Source organism: Colobus angolensis, unplaced genomic scaffold, assembly GCF_000951035.1.
Source record: "Colobus angolensis palliatus isolate OR3802 unplaced genomic scaffold, Cang.pa_1.0 Scaffold32, whole genome shotgun sequence".
NCBI classification, from domain to species: Eukaryota; Metazoa; Chordata; class Mammalia; order Primates; family Cercopithecidae; genus Colobus; species Colobus angolensis.
In genome coordinates this window covers 11,999,383-12,013,009 of record NW_012116488.1, presented here as the reverse complement: position 1 = coordinate 12,013,009, position 13,627 = coordinate 11,999,383, and the positions used below count along the sequence as shown (strand labels likewise).

The 13,627-nt window shown below is 44.4% G+C and overlaps 1 protein-coding gene across 1 annotated transcript in view; it reads right to left on the bottom strand.

Annotated features, from left to right (window-relative positions):
• Nucleotides 1-492: 492 nt before the first annotated feature.
• DDX24 (DEAD (Asp-Glu-Ala-Asp) box helicase 24) overlaps nt 493-13,627 on the bottom strand; it is a 29,315-nt gene continuing 16,180 nt past the window's right edge. The window contains exons 3-9 of the mRNA XM_011951552.1: nt 11,611-12,135; nt 10,426-10,579; nt 9,628-10,143; nt 7,350-7,425; nt 4,528-4,716; nt 2,515-2,644; nt 493-1,039 (exon numbers count right to left, since the gene is read on the bottom strand). Of these exons, the coding sequence (XP_011806942.1) occupies nt 768-1,039; nt 2,515-2,644; nt 4,528-4,716; nt 7,350-7,425; nt 9,628-10,143; nt 10,426-10,579; nt 11,611-12,135 (1,862 nt within the window). The 3' untranslated portion in view covers nt 493-767. The remainder of the gene's footprint in view (nt 1,040-2,514; nt 2,645-4,527; nt 4,717-7,349; nt 7,426-9,627; nt 10,144-10,425; nt 10,580-11,610; nt 12,136-13,627) is intronic.

Genomic DNA, 13,627 nt, shown 5'->3' with positions numbered 1-13,627 from the left:
TTCTGCACAAAGGCTCAGGACAAGAGAAGGGGTGCATGGAACCGTGAGCAGGGCCTGCTCTGTCACAGAGGTGGGGAGTGGAGACAAGGCTGGGGCTAGATCCTGAGGGCTTCACACGTCAGACCTGTGACTGTTACTGTTGACTCTGATGTGAGGGAAGCCTGAAGACAGCAACCTCATCCCTGCCCACCTCCCACAGTGGCTCAGACAATAGCCAAGAGTGTGGGAGAGAGCTAAGGAGCTATTAGAGTGCTGCTCTGGGTAAAGCAGGAACATGTGCCTCTTGAACATTCCAGCCTCTTGCTCCATCCACACTGTCCAATCTTGGCCTGCAGCCAGAGGCCTGACACTATTCCTATCTTTTCAAGGGCTTAGCACTGTGCTGGCCCAGGAGAATCACTAAGTTAATAATGAAACAAACGACACCACGCCCCCAACCATCTTCTAGCTAAAAAAAAAAAAAAAAAAAAAAAATGCAGGATGACACAATGGCTCCGACCATTGTTTTTAATTTATGAAATCAAGTTGAACACACAAGAAGCCTATAAACACTGCAATACAGAAAAATTAAGCTGCTGCATAGAATTCTTACTCCAACACAATGCAAATCTGCATGAGGTCTCTCCCGCTATGGGTGTGAGTAGAAGAGAGGGAGATGTTTTTACCTGGGGTTGATGGTGGAGTGAAACACAAGGGTGGGAGAGGTTTTGCAAATAGCCAGAGAACAGAGAGCAATGTGCAGTCACTAACACACTTGACCAGGGCAGTTAATTTGCACTTGTACTTGGCTGTGGCTGTTCCGGCTGCGGCTCCTTTGGCTTCTTTGTCGTCTTCTTCTGCTGCTTGGAGAGACAGCTTAAAGCAGACTCGCTCTTACTTGGGGCAGACACAAGCAGGGGTGGCTTGCCAGACTGAGTGGGATACTTGGTTTTCTGGCTCTCCGTAAACAGTGGCTGGGAGAGCAGGTGGCGCAGCTCCTTCTTCAGAACCTTAATCTGCTTTTGTCTCCGACGCTCTTCTTGCTGGTCAGCTTTTCCTCCTTGAAACACCATACAAAAAAGATCCTATTTACTATGGTTTGTAGAAACATTTTGTTTCCCTTGATGGATAACACAATGAAAAATGTTTTAGAACTACTTTAGGGAGGCAGGGTTCAAAAGTTCTCTGAAGAAGCCAGTGGTGGCTTGGCAGGGGCTGTAAATGGATAACATCTAACCATTTGCGGGGGATACGCAGGACCGCTCTGTCCTTTTACTTCATAAAAATCCTCCAAGGCTGAAATTATGTTTATAGATGAGGCAATTCAGGCTTAGAGAAGTCACCTGGCTCACATCACAGAGCCAGCCATCAGACAAAGATCACTTTTCTTCCTATGACCCACCCACTTACTGCCCACCTGGGGTTTGGTGACTTCACAACTACAACCACCCACTGGCCCCCCCGAGGAGACACTGAATGCTTCTTTGTAGCCCAGCTGTCCTGTGCCTTGCCACCAGTGCTGTGACTGCACATGGAGAGGCTGGCAGAGCCAAAGGGTTCCACCTCAGCCTGTCTTCAGGAAGGGAAGCCGGGCCCCAGCCCCAACCCTGAGCCACCAGGAGGACCAGCTTACTGTCATCAAGCCCACTGGTTTGGCTCCTGGCTTCCATGCTGAGCAGACAGCAGTAAGTCTGTCTCTGAATTTGCAGACTTGGGCACCGAGGTGTCAACATCTCTGCTGAGCCTCATACTTGGTGTGGAAGGAGCATGGAGTTCTAGATTTGGTTCTACCACTTCTTAAGACTCAGGAGCTTTCTCGAGCAGGGACCGAGCAGACTCATCCCTGAAGCCTCAGCCTCTGGTCACACACAGAGTAGCAGCTCAGGAAATGCCTTGTTGACAGAGCTGTTGCCCTGCACAAAGTGCCTCTGCTGTGAGTATCTAGTTCCCATATGTAAAATGAGAGTACTTCCTGCTGTGTTCATGCCATGAGAGTGGAGAAGATCAAATAAGATAATGGCATGGAAGTGCTTTGTCAGCTTGGAAGGCAGGTGTAGTAGGAACCATAATGACAAATAACTTAAAATGTAATACTTTCTATTTGCCAGGCAATGCCGCAAGCACTTAACATTTTCTAACTCAATCAGTCTTCACAACAATCCCATGAAGTAGGTAGTTGACTACTTCCATTTTATGGCAGAGAAAGCTGAGACACAACAGAAGTTAAATAACTTGACTCAGTAACATAGTTAAGGCAATGAGCCGGCATTCTAACACAGGCAGCCTGGCCAGAGAGCCTGCTCCCTTCCTCACTGTACTCCACTGCCTGTCCATGAGGGCACAAGACAGAGACAGAGGAAACAAAAGACTGACCAAGGGCGGTAGGCTCATCTGGGACTAGGGCCTGTTAGCAAAGAGGGGGAAGGACGTCTTGCTGATTTTGACAAGATCCACAGTAGTAGAGATGGTTCCAACAAGGCAAAAGTTAAAGAGAGATTTCAACTTCCTCAATTCCCATCCCGCCCAAGGGCTTACCCTTATACATGTCTTCTTCCAGCTCAATCTCCAGGGCAGCTGCTGCCTGCTCAATCCAAGAGTTGTGCAGGCAAGCCTGGAAGTTCCGATACTCAGATTTGTCAATCTGTCGAGCTAAACGGATTCGCTCCTAGGGGGAAGTAACAGAAAATACTCATCTGAAATAGAGTTCAGGCCTCTGGGAAGCAAAGTCTCACTTGAGTTGTGTTTGTGTGTTTAAGGCAGGTATCACTCTGCTGCCCAGGCTGGAGAGCAGTGGCACGATCATGGCTCACTGCACCCTCAACCTCCTTGGATCAAGCGATCCTCCCACCTCAGCCTCCCAAGCAGCTGGGAGGCACCACCATGCCTAGCTACTTTCTTTTAATTTTTTTATTTTTATTTTTATTTTTTGTAAAGACAGGGTCTCACTGTGTTGTCTAGGCTGGTCTTGAACTCCTAGGCTCAAGCGATCTTTCCACCTCAGCCTCCCAAAGTGCTGGGATTACAGGCGTTAAGCCACCATGCCCAGCAAGTAGTGTTTTTAAAAAGCTCCTGAGCCAGGCACGGTGGCTCACACGTGTAATCCCAGCACTTTGGGAGGCCAAGGCGGGCAGATCACCTGAGGTCAGGAGTTTGAGACCAGCCTGACCAACATGGAGAAACCCCGTCTCTACTAAAAATACAAAACTAGCTTGGCATGGTGGCACATGCCTGTAATCCCAGCTACTCGGGAGGCTGAGGCAGGAGAATCGCTTGAACCCGATAGGCGAAGGTTGCGGTGAGCCGAGATTGTGCCATTGCACTCCAGCCAGGGCAACATGAGTGAAGCTCTGTCTCAAATGATAATAATAATAATAATAATAATAAATAAACACATAAATAAATAAAAAGCTCTTGAGATCAGTGGTGAGATGCAGTTCAGTTCCTATTGAAATGCATTTGTTTTGTTTCCTGATAAAAGCCCAGTGGGCAGCCATTACCCGTCTGTGTGTACACATCTAAACACAACCACCAGCTTTCCCAACAATCAACCTCAACAGCCACATCCTTTGAAAACCCTTACTGGTTCGACTGCCAACCTATAGGTAACCCAAGTGAACTCTTTACACAGATGCCACAGCTCGCTTCCACAGCTGAGCTAAGATAAAACATTTCAACTCTCCCTCTAGGGGGTTTTGGGGACACACTGCAGAGGCAAAATGAGAAGGATCTTGTGATGTGGTCAAAGGAACCACGGGAAGCCTGGGTGGCTCCTATTCCTCCTTACTGATGGGAATTCTCTATTATTTCCACTTTTCCAGCCTTATCTCCACCCTATTTCCCCAAACAGCTAATATTCCTTTTGAGCCAGAGAAGCCAACATTCCTTGAACTGTGCCATGCTTTTGCTCCCTCAATTCCTGGAATTCCACCTCCTCTGTACCCTTACACATCTTTGCCAGCAGGAAGCTGGGACAGAACCTCTTCTCCTTCCAATGTAACCATATGCCCAGTAATTCCACACTGCTCCATTGTACCTGAACTTTATTCACAGCTGACAAACCTCTGGGAAGAAGAACCCACCCCACTTTGGTCACTAATACAGTGTCCCACGGTAAGCAGCACCTACTTGGGGAATGCCTGCTGAGTTAAAACCCGAAAGACAGAATTTACTGGCACCTGCTCCAGGGATGTGCCAAACCTGTAGCATCTGCCTCGGCAAGAAATGCTAACCACACTGTCTACAACCCTCTGACAGGATATCCAGGCAGCCATGACCACTGCACTGTCCAGTGAGCAGGGGGGACTTCAGGGCCAGACAAGGAAGAAATGGTTCAGGGAGAAAATGCCTCACACCTTCAGTCACTCCCCTTTTCTCTCTTTTCCCAGGTATGTTGCTCTCAATCCTTTCTACAAGTCTCCTTGTTCAGCTGTTGGCAGAACCATTCCTTAGTTTTCAAGGGTTTTGCTGCCGGAGTCCCACAGCAAGGTGCTCTGCAAGGGAGCAGCCCAATCCCTTCATTAACACTGGGGTTTTAACTTTGCTTTCTACCTTGACCACGTCCATGTATTTTGTCTGCACGGGGAATAGCGGGATGTCCTCATCTTTCTTGAGGGTTTTGTAAATCTTCTTAAAGTTGATCACATCCTCAGGCCCAATGAGCATCAGGCTGAGGCCTTCATTGGCAGCTCGAGCAGTTCGACCACTTCGGTGGACATAAATCTCCGAGGTACGTGGGACCTGCCACAGGAAGAACCGGGAGATCAATACATGGCCACTGCCAAACACTGGTCCTCTCCTCAGGGCCACATCCCCAAACCGGACCCTCCTACCTCCCAGCCAGGCAGGTAGAAACTTCTGCAGCATTGTAGAGCAATCTAGCCCTCCTCTCTTAGTCCCACATTCAAAATGTTCCCAGGTTTAGCCCATTCACTGTGTAGACTCTCCCCTCCCATGTCCCTCAACCTGGTTCAGGTCCTCAAGACCATGTAGCCAGACCACAGCAGTCACTTCTTATCCAGGATTTAAGCAGCCCAGCTCCACAGACCATGTTAATCCCTGGGTTACACGGTCTCTACTCCTATATATATATTATCCATAGATAATGTGGCATTGTTGCTGACACACCCACTGAGCCCCTACACACACCATTAATCAAGCACAACAGTCTTCTCCACTGGGCCCAGATAACAACTAGGTATCCTTTTCAATATAGTACTTTAAGCAGCCACTGTGAACTGTTCATAAGAGCTCTAGAAATGAGATTTGCCATTCTTTACTTATAGGATAAAGGCCCAACTCTTCAACCTGACACTCAGAGCCTTTAGTGACTTGCCTCCAACTTACCTCTCCAGCCTCGGCAACTATTACTTTCCCAACACATCCCCTCTTTTCACTCTGAGCCAAGTGCCCCTGAACACTGCCCATTTCTTTGCTCCTTCCTTTAATGCCTCTACATGTCCAAATCCTCTCCACCCTTAAATGCCAGGCATCTTTTTAAAAAGTACTTTCCAACCTCCCAAACTAGAAGTTACCTCTCTCTTCCATTGTATTTTGTAATTTTCTAATACCTTCTGCCTTAAATTATGGCTGTAGTCATCTCACCTCCTCTGCTGGATCCAATACTTCTTAGGGGCTGGGACTGTATTTGATTCATCTTGACTCCACAAAGGTTGACCCAACAACTTCCCCAAAAAAGGGAAGACTATAGAGATTTGCTAAACCAAAATTAGCACCTGTGATACACTGAAATATGTTTTTGCTCTTCATCCTGTTTCCTGGCAAAGGAATCTCAAAAGTAATGTCTTTTTGTAAGCTAATGACAAACTATTGACAGATGGCTGATAGCCCCCTAGGTAGTTTCAGGATGGGGGCTGGTCACCAGAAAGGCCAAGGCGGGATTAGAAGGTTGGGACTTTCAGTGCTATTTCCCAAAGGCCAATGGTTTAATTAATCATCGTACCCAATGAAGTCTCCATAAATATCCCAAAACGACAGAGTTTGGAGAACTTTTGAATAAGCTGAATATGTGGACATTCCTGCAGGGTGGTGTACCCAGGAGGGGCATGGCAACTCCATGCTCCTTCCCCTATACCTCAGCCTATACATCTCCCCATCTATATTCTTTGTAATATCCTCTATAATAAACTGGTAATGTGTTTTAGTTCTGAGAGCTGCTGTAGCAAATTAATTGAACCCAAAGAGGGGGGTCAAGGGAACCCCAACTTAAAGCTGGTTGGTCAGAAGTTTCAGAGGCCCCGACTTATAGACTGGTCACGGGGAGGAGGGACATCTTGTGGGATTTGAGGCCATCTCCAGGAAGACAGCATCAGAAAATGAAACTAAATAAGAGGACACCCAGCTGGAGGCTGCTGGTTGATATGTGGTGAAAAATGCCCACACGTTTGGTTACAGAAGTCTTCTGTGTTGATTGTTGTTGTGAAGTGAGAGAATGGGAAAAAGCACTTTGAGTTTGTTGTTTCACTGAAACAGCAGCCTAAAAGATTTTTAAAAGCACAAAGAGGAATTAAAGAGAAAAAATAATAATGCCATAACAGTTACCATTTATTGAGTACTTACACTGTGCTACCGGCTTCATGAGCATCAGCTCAATTTAATTCTCAGGATAACCTTATGGGGTAGCTAGCATTGTTACTTCCAGTTTACAAACGATGACACTGAAACCAGAGGTACTAAATAACTTGCCTAACGCTAACCAACTATGAAGCAGCAGACCGGGGATTCAAAGCCTGGCAGTCTGGTTCTGGTGCCCATACTCCTAACCACAGCTTTATGCTGATATTCACTAGATGCACAAACTAATATTACTGCTACTATCAACGGCAGTTAACATGAGTAAGTGCTTACAATGTGCCAGGTGGCTTCTTAAGCTCTTTATACTTAGTAACTTATTTTATCTCAATAAGAACCCTAAGAAGCAGGTACTCACTGCCACTTAACACATGAGAAAACTGAGATACAGAGAGATTACATGACTCGTTCAAGGTTACACAGCTGGGATTTGAGCCCAGAGAGATCTAAACTACCACACTCTTCTATTCATACTTCTCTACATCAGGGTAACCAATTACAAGCTTAACTTATGCCCATTTCACAGAAAAAACTAAGACTCTAACCTGACAATATCAAGTAGCTTGGAGAGAAGGGTTGCTTGACATCAGACAAAGCAAGGTTTTCTGGAGACCAAATCTCAGCAGTTTTCCAAAAGTGGGAGTAGTGGGCACTCGATGCCAGTGGTATTCTCTGATGCAAGAGCCTTGGAACCAACAATTCCTCCTCCCTCCCCCAACCTTTGCCTTAAAATTTCCCGATTCAATGCAGGCAGATGCCTATACATTTTCAGATGCCCCTACCTGGTAATGGATGACATGCTGGACTTTAGGAATATCCAGACCCCGAGCTGCCACATCTGTTGCCAAGAGAACACAGCTGGGGTAGAGAGAAAAAGCTTATTAATAATAACTAACAGCTATCTTTAATCAAATTCTTACCAACTGCTGAGCATCCTAAACATTACAGTCCTTACCAATACTCTGTAAGATATCACTTCTATACCCTTTTGCAAAAAAACTGAGGCTCCGAGAGATTAACTTCCCAAGGTATGTACATGGCTATTCAGTTGTGGAGTCTGGATCCAAATTTGGGACTCACTGACCCCAACTAACATGCCATACTCTGCAATGATAAAAACTCCCTCCAGTGAGTTAAATGAGGCCATACATATTCTGGGTCAGTGACCTCCTATCCTATCACCCTCTCACTTCCTCCCAGTGGCACAGACTTCCTTGTTCTTCCCCAAACAAACCAAGCATGCTCTCACCTCCAAGCCTTTGCACTTGCTACTCCTTACGCCTTAAAGGGTCTTGCCTCAGATATCCATATGACTCACTTTATCACTTTCTTCAGCTTTCTGCTCAATTTTCACTTCATCAGAGAAGCCTCCCTGACCACACATACCCAATCTCTTTTCTCCAACCCTTGCTTGACTTACTTCTTAAGATCACTTGGTACACTGTGGACTTACTTTGCAATTTATTATCTCCCTCTACTAGAATGTAAGCTCCATGAGAGCAAGGACTTTGCATTACTCACTGCTGTATAACCACCACATAGAAACAATCACTTGATAAATGTGTTGGATGATGTTTCTCAATGTATGGTTCATGGAAAGTCAAAAGTACTTGAGGTGCTTCAAAACATAAGATTCTGGCCCTTCAGGATCCTCACTCCCTGCATTTCTTCTGAGCTGAGGCCGGGAAACGCAATGCAAATCCTAGTTTGTAAAACATTAAACTACTGCTCTGGGTCAAGATCAGCAAACTTTTTCTGTAAAGAGCCAGAGAAGCATTTCCAGCTTTGTGAACAACATAGTCTCTATGGCAACTATTCAACTCTGTCGCAAAAGCAGATACTGACAATACATAAATGGGTCTTTCTGTGTTCCAGTAAAACATCTACTAAAAAAAACAGGCAGCAGCCAGGTGTGATGGCATGCATTGGTAGTCCTAGCTACTTAGGACGCTAAGGTGGGATTGTCTGAGCCCATGAGTTCAAGTCTAACCTGGGCAACACAGCAAGATCCCATCTCAAAAAAGAAAAAAAAAAAAAAGGCAGCAAGGAAGATTTGGCACGAGGGCTATAGTTTGCCAAGCCTTGTTCTAAGCTAATCTCAGTAGACCACTGATACTACTTACCAATTTTTTAAAACAAGTAAATCAAACACTTGTTCTAAAAACTAATTACCCTGTGACCTGACAAAACACTAGCAAAGGACACTTTATAGTCTGCCTCAACTTCCCAGGCCCTCATCTTGACAATCTGGACCCCATTCCCTGAGCATCAGTCTGGTTCAAAGGCAGATGGACAAGACATCAGGAATAAGACACAGCATGGGCTCTGAGGTCCAACAGGCTTGTCTGAGGCCCAGTTCTACCACTTCCAGGCAGAGAAACCTTGGGCAGACTGATCGGCTTTTCTAGACCTCATTTCTTCATCTATAAATGAGAATAGTGATAATGGTAATAAGTAGAAATAGAAGAACAAATTATTAAAGCCAACATTTAGCAATATACATATACTATGTGCTAGAGACTGTTCTAAATACTTTACACGCATGAATTTAAAGTCACTTAATCCTCCTAACAACCCTATAATGGGTTCTATTATTATCCCAAAAATGAGAAAATTAAAGTACAGAGAAGTTAAATAACTTGACCACCTAAGGAGTGACACAGCTAGAATTTGATTTCAGGCATTCTGGTTCCAGGATCTGTGCTCTTAACCATGAATCTATTCTGCTTCCTCTTAAGGATGTTAGGAAAGTAACTGAATGTGATTCTGAATCTAAAGTGCCAGCATAGGACCTAATCTATTGTCTATATATTCAATATTATGTATTTTCACCCATATTCATTAGTACTGAAGCTTCTGTATGGCATTTAACAGCAACCAAATCCACAAAAAGAGTAACTTTGCCAAATGCTGTGCAAAAAAAAAAAAAAAAGGCTACCTACTACTGAGATAAGGCCCCTATGACAGAAGGTGGCTTTTCTACCATTTCCCCACCATCCTGACCCGTTTTACCCCAGTAACTAACTAGAGGTTAAGCCTCTGGGCACAGTCCTAACTTACTCTTCCAGACGGGCAAACTGCTCCAGGTTTCTGAGCCTCTGCTTCTGGTGCATACAGGCATGTAGGGTCAAGGGCATGATATCAAGGACTTTGAGGAGCCCAGAGAGGCGTTTGATGCAGGAGATGCTGTTGGCAAACACTAAGCTGCGGCCTGGATACTGCATCAGGAAGTAGTACAAGTAGAAGTCTTTCTCATCAGTCTCACAATGGATCTTGGTCTCTGTTAGCGTCTCCACCGTGGCCTCATTCCTTGTGAGGTCAATGACCTTGGGCTTGCCCCTCATGCCAATTTTCTGCATAAGAAGGTCAAGTTTGGCTGTTTTGTCCATTTTCTTGGTGTGCTTCTTATGAAGGATTCGAGCAGGAGCCTGATGCACCAGGGTAAGCGTGGCAGAAAAAACCAGCGTTTGTCTCTTTGGGTTGTATTGGAAGTCATTGAGCATCTCTAGCAGCTGTGAGAGCTCAGCAAAATGGCCTTTCTCAACCATCCGGTCAGCCTCATCCACCACCAGGCACCTGCAGATCCAGAGAGACCCATATCATCAGTCAGTAGCAGGTTAAGAGAAATCATCTACAGCACACCCTACTCTCATCCTACACACACACACCCCCCACTACCACCACCACATCGGCCTCAACTAATCTCCCTCATGCACTCTTGGCTTTCTAAAGGCCAGGGTCTGGATGATACCACACCATGGCATTCTGCAATGGGAAGAAGGCATTGCCCACACCATGTCACCTGAGGCTCATTTCAGAAAAGGCAGTGAGGGGGAAAAGAGAAGTACCATCTATTACCTGAGCTGCCGAAGGTTCCTCAAATGATAATGCTTTTCTTTAATTAATTCCCACAGCCGGCCTGGAGTGGCAACCACAATCTCAGGACGACGGCTCAGCATCCTCTGCTGTTTCTGCGTGGACATTCCACCAACCAAAATAGCAGTTTTAATTCCTATGGGACAGAAAACATAAGGGACACTCATTCAATCTGGGTGATCATTTTCTTACATGGCTGACACAGGCACCCCAGATTACCAGAGACAGTCATCAGCACAGTGTAATGCTCTAGCACACTGCTAAAAGAACAGGCCTGGCCAGACTGTTGGTGCCACTCCTACAGGTCTTACCAAGTCTTCTGTGATCTGGGCCCTACTTCTTCAACCTCATTTCTTTCCTGCTCCCTCCCCTCCAACCACACCAAAGGGGATGAATTTGAACCCAGGTATGCTTACCTCCAAAGCTCTGGGAAAACTGAGCACTGGTGCACCATAATGCTGGGGGGAATATGACCTGCAGCTCTGCTACACCTCTCCTATTTCCCTCAATTAGAATTATTCTGAAAGGTCCTCTAATGCCCTGTTGTTTCTTCTCTCGTGGAGAAGTTCTCATAGTATCATGCAAGTAAAGGGCTTAGTAATAGTAACAATTTGGTAATTAAATGCTTTTATTATAAAATTAAAATTCCCAGAGTGAAGACCTTCCCAGAGTGAAGACCTTCCCAGAGTGAATTCCCTGAGAGAATTAAATCCTAACTGCTTATAGCAGGGATCAGCCTACTTTTTCTGAAAGGGTCACTAATAAACATTACTGGCCTCATAGACCAGATGGTCTCTGTCACAACTATTAACTCTATTCAACTTCACCTTTGTAGTACAAAACTAACCATAGACAATATAAAACCAAATGGGTGTGGGTGTATTCCAGTAAAACTTTATTTACAAAACCAGAGAGTTTGCTAATCCCTGCCCTGAGCATCTATTGTATCCAATAAATTTCCTATGCATCTACAATGGCACCAACTATGTATTATCCTTGAGGGAACTGAAAAAATGTCACTCAAACAATTTTCTCTAGGGCTTAATTGACTGGCTCACAGATGAGAAGGGCTTACCCTAGAGGGCAGGAGTCACAGCTCATTCATCTTTACCAACAAGCATTTGAGATTTGCCTAGAAAGGATTTATTAAATGGAACTAAACCTCACCTGTAAACCTGGCCACAGCATCAATGTGCTGTTTGACCTGGACAGCCAGCTCTCGAGTGGGAGTCAGAACCAGTCCAAGCAGAGGACGCTTTGGATATGCCTTACAGGTGGCGCTTTTGTCATCCAACTCTTGTTTTAGATTTCCAGTCTGCTCTTTATCAAGATTTTCCTCCTCATTCTCATTCTGTTTGGGAACAGGCTTCTCCCTGATCAGGGAAGAAGGCCCTTCACCAGCATCATCGTCACCAAAGAGCAATGCCTGCTCTGAGACAGTGCCTCCAGTCTTGGCTCTGGCCTCGGCTGCAGTATCACTGGGCAGTGCTTCACTCTCAATTATAGTATCATCAGGCAATGCTCCAGACTCAGCTTCAGCCTTGCCTGGTGATCCAGTCTCAGCTCCGGCCTCAGTTCTGGTCTCTCCAGGTGATGCGTCAGTGTTACTTGGAGGAGGGGCAGCATTCCTCTTCTGCCACTGCAACACTGCATGAATCACTGGGATGGCAAAGGCAAGAGTTTTCCCACTTCCTTAAAAGTAAAAAACAAAACAAAATAAAAACAGTGTGAATCAACAGATGAACATACTTTAGTCTGGAATTCATTCTTTTACACAGAATAAGGTAGCCAAGTGCCGCCCTGACTGACCCAAAGCTCCTCCACTCTACACAGATTTCCGCAGATGGAACCAGAAGGCACAAGTAAATAAGAAACCGAGGAAAAGTATGGCAGGCTAGCACTGAGGTCTTAGGTCACCAGTAATGAATTACAAATGTCCAAGAAATGAAAAAATAAAGAGATAAAGGGCAAGTTTTGGGTGTATGTGAGGAGTTGGAAGCAGTAATCTATACAATACTTTCGCAAGACTTTTCTTTGGTGAGAAAGGAGGGAGTAAAAGAAAATTTTCTCAAGTTTTCAGAAAACATAAATACAAAACTTCTGTCTATGTCTGAACATTTTCAAACTGGTCTTTGAATGTACACAGAGTCCAAATCATCTGGGTAGTAAAAACAAAACATCTCAGGCTGAGAATGTAAAGAAGTTCCAAAGTGATAATGCCCTAGGCAGAAGCCAATAAATGCTTTCTCAAGGGAGAAACCATTATTACAGATCTCCAAAAATTTTCACAATTTGCAAAGGAAATAAGCAGCTCTCAGTAAAAAATTACCACACACACAAAAATAAGATACTATAAGGAAAAAAGAGAGCAAGAACACATAAAACTTTCGATAAGAAGAACAGCAGACTTTTTATCAGAAATAACTAAAAGCCAGAAGACAGTGTAGCAATATTTTTTATTTGAATGCCTAAAGACAAAAAAAAAAAAAAAAAAACCTGACAATCTGTAACTCTACACCCAGCAAAACTCTCTCTCAAAACAAAATGTGAAATAAAGACTTTAGGCATATAAAACCTGAAATAATTCACCAGCAGCAAATGTGAGCTATCAGAAATATTAGTCTTTCATGCAATTAAAAAGATAATATAAAATGAAAATCTGGATGTACCCAAAGAAATGAGCAACCGAAACAGCAACTATGTAGGTAAATATTTAAAAACTTCTTTTTGTGGCCAGGTATGGTGTGGCTCATGCCTGTAATCCCAACACTTTGGAAGGTCTAGGTGGGAGGATCAAGACCAGCCTGGGCAACATAGTGAGACTCCCATCTTTAAAAAAAATTGCCAGACATGGTGGCACACTCCTGTAGTCTTTATAACTTGGGAGACTGAGCCAGGAGGATTGCTTGAGCACGGGAGGTTGAGGCTGCAGTGAGTCATGATCATGCCACTGCACTCTAGCATGGGTGACAGAGGGAGACACTGTCTCTAAAAATAAACAAAAAAACAAAACCCTTTATTTTTCTTATTTAAACATCTTTAAAAACAATTGTTTAAAGTAAAGATAATAAAAATGTATTCTGGAATCTCTAAAACATATGAAGTATACAACAAAAAGCACAAAGGAGGAGAGAAACAAAAATATATTCTTATAAGATTCTTAGGTTGTATGTGAAGTAGTAAA